Source organism: Rhodofomes roseus (genome assembly GCF_022264815.1).
Source record: "Rhodofomes roseus strain CIRM-BRFM 1785 chromosome Unknown C8Q71scaffold_8, whole genome shotgun sequence".
Taxonomy (NCBI): Eukaryota; Fungi; Basidiomycota; class Agaricomycetes; order Polyporales; family Fomitopsidaceae; genus Rhodofomes; species Rhodofomes roseus.
The window spans coordinates 1,578,123-1,598,925 of record NW_025952964.1 but is presented as its reverse complement, the minus strand read 5'-3'; the positions used below and the strand labels follow the sequence as shown (position 1 = coordinate 1,598,925).

General features: G+C 54.7%; 8 protein-coding genes across 8 annotated transcripts; 1 reads left to right on the top strand and 7 right to left on the bottom strand.

The window, feature by feature from the left end:
• Positions 1-25: 25 nt before the first annotated feature.
• C8Q71DRAFT_576826 (uncharacterized protein) lies at positions 26-1,210 on the bottom strand. Its single transcript, XM_047919469.1, has 5 exons — positions 773-1,210; positions 545-720; positions 375-492; positions 186-318; positions 26-126 (listed from the first exon to the last, which is right to left on the bottom strand). The coding sequence occupies exons 1-4, from the start codon at positions 953-955 to the stop codon at positions 220-222; spliced, it is 576 nt and encodes a 191-aa protein (XP_047780108.1). The 5' UTR covers positions 956-1,210; the 3' UTR covers positions 26-126; positions 186-219.
• Positions 1,211-3,677: 2,467 nt separating this feature from the next.
• C8Q71DRAFT_706023 (glycosyl hydrolase catalytic core-domain-containing protein) lies at positions 3,678-4,786 on the bottom strand (the record flags this gene model as incomplete). Its single annotated transcript, XM_047920482.1, has 4 exons — positions 3,678-3,848; positions 3,910-4,207; positions 4,267-4,428; positions 4,479-4,786. The coding sequence occupies 4 exons, from the start codon at positions 4,784-4,786 to the stop codon at positions 3,678-3,680; spliced, it is 939 nt and encodes a 312-aa protein (XP_047780107.1).
• A 2,879-nt stretch (positions 4,787-7,665) lies between these two features.
• Positions 7,666-8,604, bottom strand: C8Q71DRAFT_705901 (uncharacterized protein; the record flags this gene model as incomplete). The annotated part of the gene is made up of 4 exons (XM_047920472.1): positions 7,666-7,836; positions 7,895-8,192; positions 8,252-8,413; positions 8,462-8,604. The coding sequence occupies 4 exons, from the start codon at positions 8,602-8,604 to the stop codon at positions 7,666-7,668; spliced, it is 774 nt and encodes a 257-aa protein (XP_047780106.1).
• Positions 8,605-10,452: 1,848 nt separating this feature from the next.
• C8Q71DRAFT_857234 (uncharacterized protein) lies at positions 10,453-12,762 on the bottom strand (the record flags this gene model as incomplete). Its single annotated transcript, XM_047927388.1, has 5 exons — positions 10,453-10,589; positions 10,649-11,909; positions 11,988-12,131; positions 12,190-12,256; positions 12,548-12,762. 5 exons carry the CDS (start codon positions 12,760-12,762, stop codon positions 10,453-10,455), a joined length of 1,824 nt encoding a protein of 607 aa, XP_047780105.1.
• A 64-nt stretch (positions 12,763-12,826) lies between these two features.
• C8Q71DRAFT_672469 (uncharacterized protein) lies at positions 12,827-13,081 on the bottom strand (the record flags this gene model as incomplete). Its single annotated transcript, XM_047919680.1, has 1 exon — positions 12,827-13,081. A coding segment is annotated over one exon (255 nt), but the record flags the coding sequence as incomplete, so codon positions are not given.
• A 1,256-nt stretch (positions 13,082-14,337) lies between these two features.
• Positions 14,338-16,203, top strand: C8Q71DRAFT_755988 (uncharacterized protein). Its single transcript, XM_047923571.1, has 7 exons — positions 14,338-14,679; positions 14,743-15,122; positions 15,171-15,367; positions 15,423-15,498; positions 15,546-15,559; positions 15,619-15,909; positions 15,959-16,203. The coding sequence occupies exons 1-6, from the start codon at positions 14,369-14,371 to the stop codon at positions 15,721-15,723; spliced, it is 1,083 nt and encodes a 360-aa protein (XP_047780103.1). The 5' UTR covers positions 14,338-14,368; the 3' UTR covers positions 15,724-15,909; positions 15,959-16,203.
• Positions 16,204-16,525: 322 nt separating this feature from the next.
• On the bottom strand, positions 16,526-17,575 carry C8Q71DRAFT_755980 (uncharacterized protein; the record flags this gene model as incomplete). The annotated part of the gene is made up of 4 exons (XM_047923570.1): positions 17,473-17,575; positions 17,245-17,413; positions 16,958-17,189; positions 16,526-16,641 (listed from the first exon to the last, which is right to left on the bottom strand). Coding segments are annotated over exons 2-4 (371 nt in total), but the record flags the coding sequence as incomplete, so codon positions are not given.
• Positions 17,576-18,196: 621 nt separating this feature from the next.
• Positions 18,197-20,535, bottom strand: C8Q71DRAFT_576532 (uncharacterized protein). The gene is made up of 2 exons (XM_047919468.1): positions 19,392-20,535; positions 18,197-19,343 (listed from the first exon to the last, which is right to left on the bottom strand). The coding sequence occupies exons 1-2, from the start codon at positions 20,290-20,292 to the stop codon at positions 18,553-18,555; spliced, it is 1,692 nt and encodes a 563-aa protein (XP_047780101.1). The 5' UTR covers positions 20,293-20,535; the 3' UTR covers positions 18,197-18,552.
• Positions 20,536-20,803: the final 268 nt, after the last annotated feature.

The window sequence follows — 20,803 nt, the reverse complement described above, 5'->3', positions numbered from 1 at the left end:
CCTCGCTGTACGTCGAGCTTCACGGTGTGCAACGCGGAGGACGGATTCCGGCAGGAGGCGATCACGAGGTTGTTGGGCATGGAGGTAAGCTGGCGGACGAGCTCGAAACCGAGGCCACGGGACGCCCTGTAGACCGAGGAGAGGTCAGTTCAAGTTTCGAGTACTGGGAAGAGCAATGTACGCACCCGGTGATAAGCCAACTAGTAACGGTCGTCACCTTTACTCGGAAGCGATCCGGGTTGCCGCTCTGATCGGGGGCGACCTGTTGGTCTTTGAATAGTATTCTTCCAACAGTTGCTTATAGCGCTCGTGATAAGGCTATGGCACAGGAGGACGTCAGCATTACGGGCTTTGGCTTGACGAACATGACATACGGCTCGCTCCTCCGGAGTCAGCGCACGCCATCTCTCTGCCAATATCTTGGTGTTATGTAGGACACCCCTCACGCCCGGGGGCGCGGGACCAATAGTCTTGGTCTGCTCCTGGAGGAACCTAGGGACACCGTGAGCAACTAGCGGTTGGCATATCAACAGATATTCCCTACACCGTCCAAGGGGATCCGGGCAGCAATGGACGCTTCGCGTCCCTCGGAACGGAACGATGACTGGCCTTCAGCTTAAGCTTCACTCTTTTGAGGGTCTCCCTGTCGGTCTTGTCGAAGTACTCCTGAAGGCGTTTGCTGTAATCTACCCGCAGCTCGGCATAGCGATCATGGTACACCTGCGACAATGATACTCAACCATGCAATGACAGTTCGCACAGATGCACACACCTGACGTCCAGCATCGTCCATAGCCTTCCACGCCTTTGCGGCAACTATGGCCATCGCAGCAAAAGTGGAGGCCTTCGGCTCGGTCCGATAATGTTCTATATAGAATAAGATGTAAGGCTTGAAAGGCTGTTCAGGCGGCATGTCTTCCTTGGTCAGTCGTTTGACTGTTTGCATAAACGGCATGATGGGAGGGTGAATGGAGTTGAAGACGTGGGAGCGCACCGATGGGTGGCTTGGCTGTCTTGGGTGGGCGGTCCATGCTATTCTTCGGCTTTGACGGCTTTGCGACTGCCTTGGGTTCGCTCCTTTGTTTCACAGGTTCCGCTTTACTCTCGGACGACTCGGCGGCCAAGAGCGAAGGCGAGGATGATATGAACGAACGCGTCGGGACCTGCAGCCGGATCGTGCGTTGGGCCAGCTGAGAGAACATAGTAGAGACGAAGACGAGAAGTATGACCCAGAGAAGTATGACCCAGAGAAGTATGACCCAGAGAAGTATGACCCAGAGAAGTATGAGCCAGAGAAAGAGATGTGCTGGGACGCGACTGAGCGACGGCGCGTTGAGTCTTGACACGCACGGCATTGCTTGTGCTTGTTGTGCAAGAGCCCCATCAATCTTTCCCCAAATGGTATGTCCCGTCTCAAGCCACCTCGCGTCTGTGGCGTCCAGGCCCGGCTTGTCCTTCAGCCATTATGTCAAACCCATCTCAAGTAAGTGGATTTGAGCCAGATTTGAGACGACCTCAAACTACCCGATGTCTCGGAGGGAGGGGCAACGCCTCTGCCGCCGATGATCGCTTAGTCAGCAGCGCGCCACCCAAAACATGGTCAAACTGTCGCTCGCATGCTTAGACCCTCTTAGACCACTTGTTCACCGACTAAACCTCACCAAAACCGATGTTGACCTCCAGCTTAGGTATTGTTTGATCTATATACACCTTAGTTAATATGCCTGCACCTCTTGTCAAATTTCACGCGTGCATTCGGGGTATGCTTATCATGATTAGTAGCTCGTGTGCTGATCACCTCGAGGTGACAAGGTCACGATCAGGGTGCAGATCGGTATGCTGTTCTTTGTAGTCCACGATATCTCATGTAATCCTTGTAATGACAGGCCGAATCGCCGTGTTGTTGACTCACTCAATGAGTGCAGTTGGTGGCATAGTATTGGGTAGAGAGTGCCGATACTAATAGAGTGCCTGTATTGCGATCGTATATCGGGTCATGAAAAGCTTGTTAGAAACTGGCATCACGAACAAGAGCATCACTGTCAGATAGCCTTGCGAAAGAAGTAGCATAAGGGAGGGACGTACACCGCTGCTGTCGAAGTTGAGGGTCTTGAGGCCAGTGCTAATAGTACATATACTAGCGATGTTGCAGCGGGATACGCAGAGGGCACGACGTTGCTAATGAAACTGCCGTTTTCACTACGTCGATATCGCCATCAATTCGGTGCTTCCGATGAGTCTCTTCCATGTCTCTTCACTGCCAGTGCAAGTTCCACGCATTACCCAAATGAAGCGCAACGCTACTAGTACTACAGTATGTAAGGGACGTCCTCTACTATGCTCTTCGCGTGCTGCAGAGATAATACGCGCTACCAGTCTCGGCTGACGAAGCTATCATCGCATCGACATCACACTCGTTGAAGGACGTAGGGGCCACAGCCAAACCATCTGTATCGAGGTTGGGGTCCGAAGACCACCTTGATGTCCTACTCCCCCCCCCCCCGCCAGACGGTTCTCCGCTGCATAACCTGACCGCTCGTGGCGAGTCGGGAAGGGTAGCCTTGACGTTAGTCTGAGTGACCTGGGTGCCCAAGGAACGCGAAGTCGAGCTTGCTGAGGACGTTCGAGGCAGGTAGCGCATCATGATGAGGCTCGACTCCGCCGAGTGTTGCCCATCCTACACAGGCCCCGCCCCGGACCATAGGTCGTTCGAAGACGAGCAGGACGCCAGAAAGCGCTACTATCCAGAGAGCGTATGCCTCATCAAGCTTTCCACCGGTGCCGGCAACTTGCGTCGTGTCGACGACTGATGACATTCCCTATATGAAGCCCTGTGCACTGCTCCTCGTAGACTGATTCTGCTGGTCATACCTATGCATGGCATCTTCGATACTTGCCTCTTGCGATGGCTCAAGGATATGGTACTAAGGTTCTCGTATGGCTGTAAGTGTCCGAGTCGCGTCTAGCTTGCTGCTCCAACAGGGCAAATAAGAACATGAACCCATGTATACGAGAGCATCTTCCTCGAATTTGGAAACCCTCAACGTTTCAACGTTGAACGTTGAACGGGCCTTGCGCAAACTGGCAGAATCTCATTTGAAAGTTCTCCGCGCGGCTTCCTGAGGGTAATCCGCATAGAAGTCGCCAACGCACTGCATACTGTATTGTCGTGAAGGCAGGTTCTCGCGCACTTCCGTGCCGCGTTGAATATGACTTCTCAATGTCATGGCAAATGAAGAGATGCCGAAGTATGGGATCTCCACTTCTCGCTATGCTACTACTTACTCCGGCGCCACTCAAACTCCGGGCAGCACGCACGTACGCAGGGTCCTGCAGGGCGTCACTACCCGTCACCATTTAAAACATGCAATTCGTTGTATTCGAAGACAACCCGTCTAGGGCACATGCAACTCTACATGTCTACAGTGATGCGGATACTGATACCTGATGTGATAGTTTACGGGTACCAGCCTCGGCCACCCGGGACCGGGGACACCCTCGCGAATGGGACTGGACCTCAGCCAGCCGCGATAAGCGCAAGCACAGCGGCGCCCACTTCTAGCAGGCACCGCTCAACGGGAACAAAGAGGAACCAGGAAGAGAGGAGACAAGACAGTGGAGGTACAGGGAGGCAGTGCGGAGGCGAGGAGACGGAGACGGAGACGGGCCGAAGGGGCTTAGGCGACGTAGGTTTCGGCGAGCGAGGTGAGGCTGCCGTCGTTGTTGACCAGGTTGCCGACCTCGTCCATGAACCAGGCGTATGCTCCGACGCCATCAAGTCCGTCGAGGAAGCCGACCATGTCGCCGAGGAACGTCTGCACCTGGGAGTCGCTACCGGTCGCGCCAAACTGCACCGCTCGATCAGCACCACACCCCAGCGCGCGTCAGCGCAAGCGCGAGACGACTCACCTCGGTCACCCACACCGTCTTGTTGTACTTGCTGGCGAAGTCGGAGATGTACTGCTGGTAGTACGCCTCGTTCGTCGCGGAGTCGTAGATGTGCATCGCGTACACGTCGATCGTGCACTGCGTGCAATTACCGATGAACGCGTCTAGCCAGGCCTCTCCCATGGGCGAGCCACCGTTCGTGATGGCAGGACCAACGAGCTTGGCCTTGCCCGCAAACGGCTCCATGTAAGTCATCCACGACGAGGCGGCCTGCTTGGGCGTCATGTTGGCCTGCGTGTTCAGGTCAGGCTCGTTATAACTGTATCCGGGTCATCATCAGCATCACGCAAACATGTTCGAACAGCGCGCGGAACTCACGACATCAGGTATTCCGTCCCGTTGTCGATGGCAGCCTGGGCGTTGGTTTGCCATGTGCTAGTGTACGTGTCGGAGTCACTCCAGAGCATGGGAATGAATGTAACGTTGTCCGGGAGGTTGCCCGAGTACGTCTGTCCCCAATTGTACGCCCAGCTGATCTGCCTGCAAGGATATCAGCGCCTGCTTTCCACCCTCAGGACAACACGACTCACGAGGAAGTGAACTGTTCGGTCAGCGACGCGTCGTTGAACGAGAGTCCTCGCTTGATGCCGCTCGAGAAGGAGCAACCGGAGGAGGTCCCTGTCGACGTCGCCGACGCAGCCGAGCTGGATGAGCTGGACGTGGGCGTCCCGGAGGCGGTGGCAGACGCCGTTATAGAGGTGTACGTCGCAGAGGGACCACTGCGACGACCATGGACTTGGGCCTGCTTGAGACGGTGTATGTTGGAGATGTGCGCGGCTTCCACGAGTGAACCGGCACAAAAGAGCGAGAGTGAAACGATCGTGCTAGTGAACTTCATGTTTGGGTGAGCTGTGGTCTTCTAGGAGTTTGGACGCGTCTTGGGGAGCCTCGGAGCAAAGGAATGAGGTGTGCGGAATGAAAGACGCGGCCGGAATGGACGTCGGCCTGAGAGAGCGAGAGAGAGCAGAGAGACCGGAAAGCGAGCAAGAGGGGACGCCGACTTCAACCATGACCACCCTTTTATGTGTTGGCGTCTAGGTGAACGCGATTCGGGGTCGATCGCTCCGGAGTCCGGGCGTTGTTGGGGGACGCGACGGTGCCTGTGCATAAAACTCTCTTACCATATGGAGAAGCTATACACATCCCGCGTGGAGCGCCTGAGTGAAGTCCATATGGTTTCCCGCAACAAATTTTGAGATCGTGTCATCCACGCGCATTCCGCGAGGTGATGCACCTCGTAACAACCTGCGAAGAACACGAAGACGCGTCTTCGGAGTCACCTGCATGTCTGCAATACGAGTCGCCATAATAAGACTCACATCGAGCGCGGACCTCCCTGTGTGACCTGTGTGTGTCGCAGAACATTCCCATCTGCTGCGGTGATGCTGCGTATGACATAACGTGAGACGCCCGCCCTGGTCTAGGCCTCCGTAGAATCGCGGCAGTTCTGCCAGAAAGAGAATGAGTGCAAGCGGACAGGACATTTGCTGGGGGCTTTAACACACCTGTTGTTCGCTTCACAGACAGTGAAGAGGCTTCACTACGTGGCAAACCGAGGACTGGGTGCGCATCGAGTATCAGTCTGACCGTCAAGGCTTTTTTTAGGTGTCTCATCAGAATCTCCTTGGCTATGTCAACACGCCGTCACATAGGTATTAGGCCAGGCTTTGGACCAAACCCGGGCCTTGACAGCGAGTCGCAACCTGGTCGCAACATCGACCGCCCGCATGCAGGTGCATTGTGCCTGACGTTCTTCGGTCCCTGCAGGCAGAATCATATGAGACAGGCAGCGACGCTCAGTGTACCTGCTGCGATGGGTGCGAAGTAGAAGCGGACAACTGACCGTTACTCGGGTGTAATGAGGCTCTGACAAAACCATCCCTGCCAGTGCCGACAGCTTGGAATAACGCGGACGACCGCCCACAAATGCGGCACCATAGCTGTTGCATTGGCAGACTAAGAAAGGGCCTGAAAGGCAGTGGTCTATAAGCATACATAGCCGAGCTCCGCTGCGAGCACTCGACGAGAGCTCTCGTCAGTTCCTAACCATCATGAGTATTGCAGATATCCAGCGGACAGACTGCGACACGGGCACCTCTGACCACAGTGCTAGCTGACCCAAAGTCCGCGCGGCGCATTGGGAATGACGAACAAAGTCGGATTTGACTTACTAATGACACAGGTTCTCAGAACATCAACAGGGCTATAACTCAGCCTCTCTTGCAATGGTCAAGATGCATTCTCGTTACTTCTTTCTCCTACGACAGTGACCTTCGGTTTCCGTCTCGGAAGCGGCTTGGTAGGTCTCCCAGAAGACAATGACTCGGTTACGTCCGAGTCACAATCATCTGTGCTGGAATCTGAGCCTATACTGTCGGATTCAGAGCTCGACATCGAGCTCGAATCATCCGAAGAAGACTCTGAGTCAGAGTCCGCATCAGAACCCGCATCTTGATCCACTTCTGACCGAGATCCAGGAGCAGTGTTTCGACGTTGCTCTAAGACGCCAAGTCCGAGGTTCTGGGGGAAGAGAGGACACCATAAGCCAGCGATCTTAGTATGCGAAGAATCTCGACTTTCCATCTCAATGTACGCTTGGCTAGCGTCGATATTCTCGATGTCTACGCTTCTTGGGTCGCTCTGCGCGCGGCGAGCAAGGTCGGCGTTGGATTCTGCTAGCTGCGGGAGGAACGCTTGCACACGCGACAGCACTAGCAAAGAGCGGTTCACCCGCGATTAAAAAAGGATATATGCGGACACCAACATTCTGTATTCGGTTCTAGTGGGAGGGACGACTGGCCACTCAGATTCGGTAGTTGTAGTCCCGCAGATGGAGAGGCTCTGGAAGATGAAGTGTCCAGCCTCGCGAAAACATCGTCTGGGATGACTATCATTTCTGTGCTCGACAAGTAGCATCTGAACACATACGCATGCGTGCCTGTCTTTGCTCCTCGTCCTCGACTTCCAGCACCTCGACCGCTCGCTCCTTGCCTTTGTTTGCTGTAGACGATGTCTTCCTGTCGCCCATGGTCCGGGAAGCGTCCGGATTGGCGCAAGAGTTTCGTATATGCTGTGAAGATACAGTAGTGCTTTCGTCAGAGAAGCGAAGGCAAGCGATAGTCTTCTAGGAAGAGGAAGAGGAGAGGAGGTGTCCGATTCAGCCACCCTCTGCTATAGTACATACCACGTGATCTCGCGCGTCGGTGGCGTCGCGACTCGCAACTTACTAACTAGTACGTACCAGGCTAAGTATGTGCGCCCGTCTTAAGCTTGCTCGAACGGAAAACTATACCTGGTACGCTACATCAATGAACTCACGAAGATCAGGGTATGTAGATCGAAGCATGAGGGATCTATCATCTCCTTTACGCACTATTTGAACCGCTACGTTGTGTGAAAACCCGCGGTTGTAGCCATAGTACATCGCCGGGCCAATAAAAAACCCGGATGAAAAGTCAATGACGTGCATGTTCAGAGACATTTTGTGAGCAGACAAGGTGCCCTGAAGATGTGTGGACAATAATAGAATACAAAAAGCGGTGCTACACTCTGATTTGAGTTGCATGTTACTACAATCGGATGTCACTAGCACAAAACATCTTTAGCGCAACGGGAACAAAACAGAACCAGGAAGCAGGGAGGAGGATGGGACAGTGGTGGGACGGGCAGGCTGTGCTGAGGCGAAAAAACGGAGACGGGCGAGCCGGCCAAGGAGGCTTAGGCAGCGTAGGTCTTGCCGAGCGAGGTGAGGGTGCCGTCGCTGTTGACCAGGTTGCCGGCCTCGTCCATAAACCAGGCGTACGCGCCGACGCCCTCGAGCCCGTCGAGGTAGCTGACCATGCTGCCGAGGAACGTGTTCACCTGGGAGGCACTTCCGGTCGCGCCGAACTGTACCGCTCCATCAGCGCCACGCCCCAGTGCGCGTCAAAGCAGGTGCGAGACTCACCTCAGTAACCCATACCGGCTTCTTGTACTTGCTGGCGAAGCTGGAGATATACTGCTTGTAGTACGCCTCGTTCGTCGCGGCGTCGTAGATGTGCATGGCGTACACATCAATCGTGCACTTCGTGCAAAGACTGATGAACTCGTCTAGCCAGGCCTCTCCCATCGGCGCGGCGCCGTTCGTGATCGCAGGACCAACGAGCTTGGCCTTGCCCGCGAAAGGCTGCATGTAGGTCATCCAAGCCGAGGCTGCCTGCTCGGGCGTCATGTTGGCCTGTGCGTTCAGGTCAGGTTCGTTGAAGCTGTTTCCGGGACATCATCAGCATTATGCAAGCGTACTCAAACAGCGCGCTGAACGCACCCCAGTATGTACTCCGCTCCCTTGTTGATGGCGGCCTGAGCGTTAGTGTGCCATGTGCTAGTGGATGCGCTGGCGTCACTCCATAGCATAGGAATGTACATGACGTTGGCCGGCAGGCTGCCTGAGTACGTCTGTCCCCAGTTGTACGCCCAGCTGACCTCTCTGCAAGAAGGTCAATGCATGATCCGCGGCCACAACTTCATGACTCACGAGGAAGTGAAGTGATGGGTTAGCGACGCGTCATTGAACGACAGACCTTTCTTGATGCCGCTAGAGAAGGAGCTGCCCACGGTCGACCTCGCAGAAAGATCGCTGCGGTTGCCATGGATCGGAGCTCGATTGAGATGCTGCATGTTTAACATGTCCGCGGCTTCCACGAGTGAGCCCGCGCAAACGAGCGACAGTGAAACGACACTGCTAGTGAACTTCATGTTCCTGCTCAATTGCGGTCTTTGAGGCGTCTGAAAGCGTCTAGGAGTGCTTCTGAGCGGTCTGTGGAACGGAAGACGCGGTCGTGCTGGACTTCGGCCTGAGAGAGCGCGAGAGAGCAGAGGCCGGAAAGCGTGTCAAATTGAACGCCGACTTCAACCACGGCCACCTTTTTATATGTCGGCGTGAACACGACTCGGGCGTGATCGTTCAGCGTTCAAGTTGATGGGTAGCGATGCTTGAGAATGATCGTACTACCATACTTCTGCCAAAAAGCGGATGAGTTTCGCAAGTGTGATCGTTGCTAAAGGGTTTGACACACCTGCCTAACACTTCGTAGATTGGAAAATTTCCATTGAGACGCAAAGGGAGCACTAGCCCGATGTTTGGGATTCGATTGGGCATCTCATCGTTGTCTCATCGGCTGTCCCGTGTCGATGTTGTCAGACATCGCGGCCAAGCAATACAACAAGTTAGAACTCTTGACAGCGACAGCGAGGCGCAACGTGGACCACCTACATACTGGTGCGCTGTGCCGATGTTCATCGGTCACTGTACATAGCATCATGACAGAAACGACAGTTCTCAACATTCTTGTATATCTGTCGCGATGGGTATGAAAGCTACTCAGAAGCAGTGAACCGTGGACAACTCAACATTAGTACTCGGGTCAAACTCGGGTACAGGAAGGCTCAATTTTGTTGTTTGATGCCTTGACAAACCCGCCCTACCAGTGCCATGCGGAATGTCGTTAGCAGGGGATGCATCCGCGTGGTCGGATGATCCGGACCGCTCATAATTGCGGTACCACCGCCATGGTTGCTGCCAATGCGTAGTGGTCTGAAGCAAGTCTGATAACAATTAAATACATATGTACTGAGAGTGGAGGGCGGCTTACGCTCGGGCTACACAGACACCTCGATGTGGTGTAGATAGCTAGCACAGGGCTCCGGCTGACATATGTACGTTGCAGTCGTTTGCGTGATGACTGTCGAATGCGCGCGACGCGCGAGAGACTTGTTTGGTCGGCCCCGACGCAGCACCGGAACCGATCAGTACCGTTGCCCACCCATACATTGAGTATCGGAACTGAACAACGACGCCGACAAACAGACTGGTACTTACATACTTGGTTTGATTGAATCGCGACAGTGATGCCACCGACGCGTATGACCACGTGGTACCATCGCCGGCGGCAGGCTCAGAGTCAGCGTCGACTATAAAACCAACAGGGAGGAAGATATCCCATTGTGCAAGAATCGCGTCCTTGTGTGGTATGTATTCCATACGGGGATCAACGCCTTGACCACTGCCAGAATATATCCATTGCGCGTCCGTTTGGGTAGTCGTTGACGGCGCCCCTGGTTGTAACTTGATGCCTCAGAGCTTTGGAAACATCATAGTCTCGTCTAGGACTTCGATGGAAGGTTGATTAGCACATGTCAGTGACGTGAGTAGTAGCACATAAACATACCGTCTTCGTGCCATCTTTGTGCTGGTAGGGCATGATGAATAGAACGCCCGCCGGAGGAAGATGCCGCGCCCCGAATTGTTACTCGGACGTGCTCGCTGGACGAACCCGCTTCGCTCTTCTTGATCCCTGCCTCCAGATCGATTGTACTGTTTCCCACCGAAGTTTTCATAGTAGCATTCGCTTGAACCAGGTTTTCCCCATCTGGTAGTTTGGCCGCTTGACGAGGACGACTTTTCGAAGCCGTGCCACCATCAATGGATCTCGTTAGTCCCTCATGCTCTCGTAGGATCGAATGCGCTCACATGAGTCCATATAGATCCCAGATTTTTTGCTCTCTAGCAAGATCGCGGGCTTCCAAGCGCGCGGATTTATCGACGCGACGATAGCCTTGCATCCACGAATCTAACATTTCCACGACGAGGTCGAGGAACTTCGCTAGTGACGCCGTTGTCAGCGTGTCCATGAAGGGTGCAGTAAGCTCACATACTGCTCACCTCTGAGCTCATGGGGACATGCGTGCGTAAAGTCCATCCAGTGCACGGAAATCAACCATAACGCGATTTCATGAGTTTGCGGAAAGGTGCGTCGGTCCAAGAGGTGTATCTCATTTCGGACAAACCACTCGGCGAGTCGATGACAGTGCGTCTGACGTTCTCCAACGGGAATGGCTCGAAGAACGTGGTTCAGCAAAGCAAGCAGTCCTTGGACCCGTGTTTGACCGTTCGGCCGGTACGCCAACGCCAACGCGGGCGGATCATAGCTGTGCTTGCTCACAGCAGGCAAGGTGTTCATGGCGAGGTCGCCCAGGACCATGATGGTCTTGATATTGACCGCGTCGTAGAACCACGCTACCGCACCATTGGCCGATGTATCGTACAGCTGGGCGAGAGACGCGATGTGTGCTCTAGAGCACACAACGTCATTTACGACGTTGCATGCGGTGACTGCGTCCACCCGCGCAACGGCGGGCAGGATCGCCTCCTGGAGGAAGTCGTCCTTTTGAAGCACACGGTCCACGGCGACTGCGACGTCGGTGCTTGCCACCGCGAACGGTACCGATACGCTATGGATCCAATCCTCCTCGCGAGCTAGCCAGTCTCTCACCGGCGGTGCGGCTTGTGTGATCCTCGAAAGGTAGCTCAAGCGGCCTTCTGTGTCTTCACGATGGATGATGCCGTCATTCCACGATAGACGGCGGAAAAGACGGTAGACCCATCTTGCTTGTGGTGATTTGTACGGACATCCGGGGACCCAAGCCGGTGTGATCCATGTCCCCAATGTGAACAACAGTAAGACGCCGGTCGGGATGGTCACTATAATTCCGACGAGAAGGTGCAGACTCCACAATAATACGGCAACACCCACAAGGAATAGCGCGAGTGATAGCTGGAGAAGAAACGGCAGTGCCTCGATGATTTGAGGCACATGCCATTCACGGAAACGTTGATAGCGCAGGTGCCAGATACGAAGTCGTTGGATGGCGATTACAGTTTCCGGGACAACGTAGTGGGAGAGCCATTGTTTCGCGCTGATGCCAATAGATGCAGCGGCGAGACTGAACACTAGGGAGAGGAACCATAAAATATTGATGGCCACCGTAGTCGCAGGCGCTTGTGCGGAGCTTGTGCCAGCGTCGGCTAGAAAAGATACGTTCATAGTCCCCGATGTGACGGTTATGTGAGTGGTCGGGCTTGGCTGTAACTGAGTGTAATATTGGACATTGAATGCAGTCAGCACCGCGGAGAAAAGACCTGCCTGGGATCACGACAGTTTAGTAAGTGATACAGACGGGACGGTGGTCAAAACCGGACGCAGATGAGCGGAGCGACTTACAAACACCAGTAAAGTGTCTATTTCGTCCCTCCATTCCTTGACAACATCTTTCTCGTGATTCAACACGAGATGTGAGTATTTCTCCCATGTGTTCTTCTCGTCTTCTGTGAGCGCGAAGGACGGACTTGATTCTGTGACAGGACCCTGTCGTAAAATTCGTATGAGACTATGTTGAATCACTTTGACTGGCCAACGAGCATACCTGGCCCAATACAGCGTCCGCCGAATCAGCTGCTGCGTAACCTTTGACGCTTTGAAGCGTGGCATCACTGTTCCCAAGGGGCTTCCATCAGTCGGATTTCAGAATATCGACCCCCCATAAAGTGCGTGCCATGACCCCGAAAACCTGACCACAACCTACCTACTCTTAGCGCCCGAAGGAGTGCAAGCGCCCAGTAGACGGCAGGACCAGGCTGACAGTGACGAGTCGCCAGACAGACACACAGAACTAACGGTTCGGAATGGGACTTCATGTCAACACGGTGGTAGCCTGTCGGTGCTCTATTAGACAAACTGTAGCTGGTGTATGATACGTCTAACAATACATAATAATAATATACACGAAAACGGAGTTGAACGAGCCAGTGCCAGCACTGTGATCGAACGAGTCAGGAAAACTTGACACGCTTGCTCGAACGCGTTCCGGCGTGAGGCTCTCCGGGACGCTTGCTTGTTGCCGAACTTTCTTGACAAGGTGTCTCGGCTTCTGCGTCGGGAATGGGATAGGTGCGCGGGGCGTTCGGAGCGATGGCTGGGACTTCATGCGGATCGACATTGATCGATGCGACGAACCCTTCACTGAGGTGTTGTGAGCGGCGAGCGTCAGCATTCCAGTGTTGTGGATGCACGTCTTGGATGTGTCGGAAAATGTTGTACTTCCACAGGACTGGTTTGAGTTTCGTCGCAGGATTCACGTCGCACAGGTCGCACTGCAACGGAACATTTGTTGACGGCATGCGCGCAGAGTGCTTCTTGGCCGATGCGAGAGAGAATTTGTGGGCATGTGGGCAATTCGAGACCGGCTGATAAGAGGAGGTTGTTTTCGAGAGGCCGACGTCACATCCCGTCCGCCTGCAGAAGCCACAAGGGTACTCTGGATGAACCTGGCGTGACTTCTGGGTGAGTTCCCGTCTAGATGAACTGGACAGTCACCATTTTCCACAGTGGTCATGCTGAGCAGCTCCCCGACATCGTCATTTGAACGACTCGGACTCAGCTCGGCCGCAGCAGTTGAACCATCCCATTCCATGAACTCGGCAGCAGGCAGCAGCCCGGGCAGTGAACTGAAGTCAACGGAGAACTCACAGTTACTCAACGTCTCCGCCGCAAAGCCACCGTCACTTCCAGAATTTGAACTGTCATCGCTATGTGGCTCGACACTGTCGTACCGCATGCCAACTTGGCGCGCAAGGATTCGGAGACGGTCACTAGGTTGGACGGGGCTCCATGGCGGGTATAGGTCATCAGAAGGGTAGTCGCGAGCATGTTGCATATGTTGCAGACTGGGAGGTGCACAGCGGACATCGCGACAGACGCGCGTGCCTGAGATTGGTACAGTCGCGTCGACGCGTCTTACGAATTGCTATGACATACGCGTTTATTACATACGCAGACCCACTACCATATACGGTCGTGCTAGCTGTTTCTCCACGTAGAGGACTCCGGCAGCCAGGGTTTTTGTTGTGGGCAATCTAATACATACTCTGATGCTACTACACAACCTTTGACAGTGTAGAACGTCCATTGCAATGGACTTCGAGGAAAAGTGACCAGAAAAGCTCGTTCCCCTGTAATATCGGGACCCCGAGAACCTGACCGGGGTTATCCCCGGGGGGGTCGATATCGGGCGCTAGAGTCCTGGAAGCCCCTTGACTGTTCCTCTCATTGTGGGAGCCCGAGGCCATAGCGATGTGTGCCAGAGACAGCCAAGCTGATCAGGTTACTAGATGGCAGTCGAGTTGGAGAACAATGCCTCTACTGCGGTGACGGGCTGTAGTCAAGCTCGAGATATCATACTAAGGGCAAGAGCCAAGGACTTCGGCGACATGGCATGCATGCACCGCGTGGTACGCGCGTGTTGCGGGGCTAAATGAATACATCTTCCCCTTCCTCCTGCCCCTCCTCGTCGGTGTTCGCGATTGTGTATGCCAGGCGCCGCGGCGTAGAGCGGCGCTGTCTGTAGAACCAAGTTCAGAACAAGCTTACAGTAAGTACTGATCAGTGATCATGACAGTACTTGCTACCGGTCATCGTGACCCGGCGCGGGAGCCGGGCTGTCCTTGGGTGGCTGGGGTCCTCTCGAATCCGAGGAGGCTCAAGTCCTCGAGTCCCTGGCGCCCATGCCAGCCTTTGCTTTCGACCTCTCAGGGCTGTCGACGTCTATGTATAATTCTCTGGATGCAACATACGCCGCAGAGCTTTCCCCTCTCGGCCTCGGATATCCACTGTGGCAGCCGTCGGGGCCGGTAGATGAGCTCGAAGTTGAGCTGGGCGATGTTGGCTACATCCATGACGGTAGCTTCCACTATATTTTCAATGCTTTCAGACCGGCGACCGATCTGAGGAATCAGAAGTGTGGTGTCCCAGATGAATTCGTCCCACTGTTCGTAGGGAGCATCCCCGCGTTGAGTTACAGAAATTACATAGAACCAAAGCGCGTATTTCACACCGGGTCGGTGAAGCAAATTGATGCGTGAGTCGGGAGACGTCACACATGGGTCGTATCCAGTATCACTAACAGTAATATACGTTTCAGAGGCGACAACTATAAAACCTTCGAGTGCGCAGGGAAGCGGGGCCCGGGCGCAGTCTTAGTCCTTGAGCAAGGGGCACTGCGCCACACGACACGGACGGATCGTCGCGTAACGACCTACGTACGGAACTACGTCAACACCTGGCACGAATTCGTACTCTCCCTGGACTTGGATTTGCGGTTGTCGGACATACGCCTCGTCACGGGATATATCAAGGCGCCGCAGTACGCCATTGCACTCTGTCAAGCGGGCGAAGAAGCAGTCAAGTTCCGCTACCAGAGCATTGACTGTCCCTCAGGGACAGACCCCTGGGAGCGGATAGGAGGCGAGGGAGTCCCACACTTCCACTATGGTCCTAAGACTCCGACAGACCCGCCACCTGGTGAGTCAACTAAGATGATGAATAACGGTTTGTCCTGAACATACACAGCAAATCAGTGTGTCTTTGTGAACTACTGTTCTGCCAGGCGTCGTCTCTTGATACCCATGCGCATAGTAGCAGCAGCTGGCCCACACCGACCGCCGCCTGCGAATGGCGACGACTGTAGCACATGCAAGGCGGAAGTACATAGACCGGTGTATACCTCGGATCCGTGTCTGGAACGTGACATCGACGTGACACGTACCGTATGCCCCGTTCATGTGCAATATGATTTCGTCCATGCTGACCATCAGGTACCAGGAACATATACCTATTGATGATGACCCGGGTTGGCCCCACGGACGCCATGCTTCGAGGTGCAGGTCAAGTCTGATAGGTCAGTCCGCTCGGGTGCTTCCCTTCCATCCGCTCATTATCATGTAGTAGTTGCGTATGAGGTAAGCCTTGCGTCGCCGTTAGAAATGCGTCTTGTTGACATTCAACGGATTCGCGGCAGGCGTCAGTAAACGCTCCAGCCGGTATACCTCTACGTGGATCTCTGGCGCCCTTGCGGGTTGGAGCACGCGACCGTGAGTTGATCATTGCACGGCTTCAGCCTTGATTCGACTGAGAACGGTCTTCTCCACGTCAGTGTGCTCAAATGCTGGGAAACAAGCGGATGCCAACCGCAGCAACGCGCCGGCGACGGAGGTAACGTCATCGACAAGTTCAAGTGTAGCCAATCGACTCGTAGGAAAGTGGTCGCATAGACAATACGTCGCGGAGAGCGTGTCTGCCGTCGCACACGGTACGTGACACTTATGCATAGGCGTTCGGCGTAACCTGACAACGTGTAGGCAGCGGTGTAGCCTCTCACAATGCTTTGTGATCCTGAATTGGTGCCCCTCTCTGTATCATGATTGGGTCACGGTGTACGCCCGGCCATAATATGGACTATTCTTCGGATTTTCTGAAGACATCTTGTGTATCCTTCGCAGTTGTAGCCGGTATTTGTGGAATGGGACATTGGGAGGGTATCTAGCCTGTTGTAGCGTGTTGGCCATCGTATAGACATTTTACTTGAAGTAGCGACTTGCAATACCGGGGGTCGGAACTACTCAGCTGAGTGCTACTGAACGCCGGGGGGCGCACCATGACATTAATCGTAGCGAAGATCGCGCGACACATGCGCGTCAAGTATTACAAGCACTACTGGCAAGGTAATCGACGCTCGCATACAGTTGCAGACTGACAGAACGTGGAGGAAACGCAACGTAGTGTTGTGAACGCGAAGCGACGTACTGTACCCCTGCGGAACCACAAGAATCGCAGACTAAGAGTACTTACTATGATACCTTCAAGCACCAAAAGTGTTTCAAAGCTCACATGAAATGGAGTTCACGACTTACAAAGTTTCATTACTGGGAGTCCACGTCAAGGATACAATGGGCACCATACAGTCTTTGACCATCCCTCCATCGGACCGCTCACCACCAGGTGTCGACCAGCTCGCGCGGGCGCGAAGGGCCCGGCTTGGGCTTAAAGAAATGGTTCTTAGGCTTGAGCGGATCCTTCTTGCTGTACTTGGGCGGGGGGTTGGGGTCAATCTTCGAGTACTTGGGCTTCGCGCCGTGGATCGGATCGTGCCTGTCGTAGGGGGGTGGGTCGGTCCGCGCACTGAGCACGTCCGCGACCTCGCGCGCCCACATCTCCTCAAGGTCCTCGCGCGCCCAGAGCTCGTCGTCGAACTCGCGAGCCCAGAGCCCGTCGTCCTCCCGCGCCCACATGTCGTCTACCTCCGCCAGGTCGCGCGGACGCGAGGGGCCCGGCTTGGGCTTGAAGAAATGGTTCTTAGGCTTGAGCGGATCCTTCTTGCTGTACTTGGGCGGGGGGTTGGGGTCAATCTTCGAGTACTTGGGCTTCGCGCCGTGGATCGGGTCGTGCCTGTCGTAGGGGGGCGGGTCGGTCCGCGCACTGAGCACGTCCGCGACCGCCCGGGCGAGAAGGCTCGTCGCCTCGTCGAAGTCGGAGCGAGCGACGAGGTCAGCGACCTCAACGTCGAAGCCACGAGCCTCGAAGCTGTCAGTCCTACGAAACGAAGTGAGCTCGGTGGTGTGCGAGGATCCTACGGAAAGGCACGTACGAGTCGGAAGCGACTGGCGCGGCGAACGCGAGCGGCGTCACCGACGCAACAGCGCAAAGCAAAGAGATGGCTGTTCCGAAGCGCATGATGTAAGGTTATTATCTGCAGTGATGGACGGCGCGGAGCGTAAAAAATGAGGTTGAAGAGTCGTGAAATGAAATAAGCAAGGCTGCAGAGCGAAGCGGTCAATGAACGAGGTGAGAAACACGATGATTGGTGAATACTCACCAGCCAGTACCCGCTTGTGTAGTAGAGCCCGAGAAAGAGAAGTGAGCTGGGAAAACAGAGCAGCGAAGGGGCCCTTTTATTCCTCATCCCCAGCGCCTCCTACGCGCACCAGCCGACCGTCTGCGACGCCCAGTGCATGGCCACGCATGGCCAAGGCGCGTGAAGCTGTCGTGCAGCTGTCAAACAGCTGTCAAATAACTGTCGAAGGAGAGGAGGCCGCATCAACGTGAAAGATGTTCAGGCTGGCATTTCCCGTCAGTGCCCTGTCGATTAATGAGTCGAATGTATTTGATGCGCGCGCATGGAAGATCACGGTCACGTCGGTCATGCAGTGCGCCTGTAGTATTTGCCTGCAACTTACTTGGGAACCCACCGTAACTGAAGCTGAAGCCTCACGCAGCGGAATAGGTGACAAGGCGTATGCATATCCAGCGCGGTGATAGAGGGTGATAGGTTCGACACAAACCCCTCACGTGTGCCGTGTGGAGGGTCTTGGTATGAGACTAGCGCGGTGATGCATGGTGGCTGATAACTAGAATTAAAGTACATTTGTAGCGTACGTCAGTCAATTGCGCAAGCAAACAGAAGCAAACGGAGCAGATGTTCAGCTTCTCCCGATGGCTGTATAAGCCAGTAATTTCCTGTGCGAAGTTCTTGGTCGTTGACGATTGGGAGATTGGGGCCAGAGCACGCACTACCGCCGGTTGTGTTCATCGATCCGCATAGCAGTGTAAGTTTCGAGAGAAAGTCTGTTGTGCAATGCGAGCGACGCGGCGGGGAATAGCATAAGAACTCAAGATCACATTGGAGTACACTCATCGTCAGACGTTGACCAGACGGGATTGGTCTCGCAGGGGATGGTACGCGTTGACGCGATCGACAGCAGGCACACACTGGCAACATAGCAAAGCATACACTAGTAGGTCCGCCAGAAAGCCAGAGCCAGCAGTACGCTCCATTTACAGCTAATTCCATGTTGTTAGAACCCTCGTCAAACAAACCTACTCAGGCAGTTCGGCGTTGACTTGTATTTGCCGGTCGATCTGGCTCGCTCTCGACGCTACCAATTCTGGTAGCATGCTAATGAGAACGCGTTCGTGGTACCGAGTCCCACGTACTCAGCCTGTCCACACTTTTCGCGGAGGGGCCTGGGAATATGGGATTAGCTGTATTGCTGCCGTCGGCCGGTCGCTTCGCAATGATGCCCCGCCGTGGTGCCAGCCTCAGCGGCGGCGGGAAGTCTGGCTCGGAGTTCGTACGATGGATTTGCGCTGTGTCGGCAACCTCGATGCGCATCGTGAGTCGAGTATCGGCGTGCAGACAGGCAGTGAGTGAGCAACGTACCGGTTCTTCCGATGATGTGCGAGCACCGGGCTCGTCAGGTTCATATGGATTGTCATTCCAATGCGTCACGGTCTTGCACGATATGTTGACTATACCGCGATCATCCCATGGTTCGAAGAGGCGGCGGTATTGTGCAACAACTGCTTGGGCGATGGCGACGTCTTCTGTCGCATGATTGCCACCATTCTTGGCTTCGAAGTGAATGATCACTTCGACTTCCGCGCTCTCCAGCAGGTCATAGTACGGTAGAGCCATGTCGTTGTGCAGGCTTCGCACCTCTGAGTCGACTCTCTCGCGGAATGGGCTATACAGCCCAAGACTATCGTCATCATTGAAGGAGAGGATGGGCCGAAGCTTGACATGCTTGAGGTGGTAGCTTCGGACCGTGGAGAGGCCGCTGGAACGCAGGCTAACAGCCGCGTCAAGTACCCAAGATTCTCTTGGTGTGCTGGCCCTCACTCTCGATGTGATCTCCATGTCGCGCAATGAGGTATTCTTCGTGAAATTGATTGCACCCGCCGCCGATTCTATGCATTCGTGAGCATAGCACGAATGGAGACTACGACTCAACTTACCAAGATTAAGGAAAATAGCGTCAAAGGATTGTAGTGATGGCCCACTTGCTCCGAGGAGTCGGTTGACATCGTCACAACCGAGTTCCACGTCACAGAGCCCATCGCCCTCAGAGACGATGCGTACTTCCAGATTGCGAAGAGAGGTGCAAAGCGTCGACCACATGAGCGCATCAACGATGTACTCAAAGGCGACATGAGAACGTATCCCACGGATTGTGACGTGAAGGGATTCCAGGGCCATCTCGGTATTTAAGTTACGGGAGAAGTGTGGGGTGGCCGTGTCCTGTCTGTGGAAACTCACGCCATTGAAGACGAGCTCCGTCAGGCGCGGAAAGGCACCAAGAATTTGTTGCAACTGATTGCTGTTCCTTAGACGAACCTGAAGCAGACGTAATGCCGTGAGGTGACGGAAATGCGAGAGAGCGGAGTAGAACACCGGGTGTATGGGATGGTCCAATGAAACCCAGAGAAAGACCATCTCGCGTAGATCTGGCATTGCACGGGCGAGGACGATGGGGGCGACATTGATGTAAGGGGGCCTGTCGTAACCGATAGTAAGGGAGTACGTGGATGCGAGCCATCGCTTAATGGGAGGCGATGTGCGCAGCAGTCTCTCCAGCAGCTTGAAGCTTGTGCGTGATCGGATCTCAATAGCAAGATAGAGATCGTACATGGCGCGGGGATACCATGCCCGAGAGACCCTCACCGCAGTGAGTAGCGTGGCCCACTCCATGCGGTCAATGATCCTCTCGACAACCTCGAGAGGGATGCGATCCGACAGCGTCCGCGCCAATGAGCCCGATAGCGTCGCCGTTTCATGCGGTACGAAGGAGATCGAGTGCCTCCGTGATTTATCACGAGATGACCAGTATACGATGTCGTTTTCGGTCGCGGTGATCATATCGGCGCGTACAACCCCTGACGATGGGCTGTAGCGTGAGCATCAGAACGGGGGTAGGACCATCGGCGATGCATAGCGATGTAACAGGATCACAGACTCACAGAAGGAATAGTACAATGTCCTCCCAGCCCTCTATAGTTAATCGCGCCTAAAGACGTCCCGTTCTGAGGTGTAAGCTGCTCCCGAGTGCGGTGGAGGGTGCGATTCCCTTCGGCTGGGAGCAAACTGGGGACGAAAACAGGGTAAGCGGGACGCGGCGAGGCGGCGAGGCCGTACAATGCCATACGTGGCAGCGCTCAGTACTAGTGACACCTCACCCTGAAGGATGGTTCCTCAGACGCCTTCTGCTGAGTGAAATTGAATGGCCGTGTCACTTTGCTGGCGGAGATGAGGGGTACATTTGTTGGAGTGTCGGCGTCACGGTGGAAGAACTCCGAATTCAACGAGCGGGGCGGCAGGGAATCAACAAGTTCGATAAGTAGCACTACTAATGATAGGAGGAGGAGGAGGA

What these genes read in the sequence shown, in the direction of transcription:
- C8Q71DRAFT_576532 (XM_047919468.1), bottom strand. Translation starts at nt 20,292, where the DNA reads ATGATCACCGCGACCGAAAACGACATCGTATACTGGTCATCTCGTGAT. An exon ending in CGCTATTTTCCTTAATCTTG is followed by an intron (nt 19,344 to 19,391) that starts GTAAGTTGAGTC and finishes ACGAATGCATAG; the next exon opens with AATCGGCGGCGGGTGCAATC.
- C8Q71DRAFT_576826 (XM_047919469.1), bottom strand. Translation starts at nt 955, where the DNA reads ATGCCGTTTATGCAAACAGTCAAACGACTGACCAAGGAAGACATGCCG. An exon ending in TGGACGATGCTGGACGTCAG is followed by an intron (nt 721 to 772) that starts GTGTGTGCATCT and finishes TCATTGTCGCAG; the next exon opens with GTGTACCATGATCGCTATGC. An exon ending in CCCGGATCCCCTTGGACGGT is followed by an intron (nt 493 to 544) that starts GTAGGGAATATC and finishes CGGTGTCCCTAG; the next exon opens with GTTCCTCCAGGAGCAGACCA.
- C8Q71DRAFT_755988 (XM_047923571.1), top strand. Translation starts at nt 14,369, where the DNA reads ATGTATAATTCTCTGGATGCAACATACGCCGCAGAGCTTTCCCCTCTC. An exon ending in TCGGTGAAGCAAATTGATGC is followed by an intron (nt 14,680 to 14,742) that starts GTGAGTCGGGAG and finishes TATACGTTTCAG; the next exon opens with AGGCGACAACTATAAAACCT. An exon ending in ACATCGACGTGACACGTACC is followed by an intron (nt 15,368 to 15,422) that starts GTATGCCCCGTT and finishes ATCAGGTACCAG; the next exon opens with GAACATATACCTATTGATGA.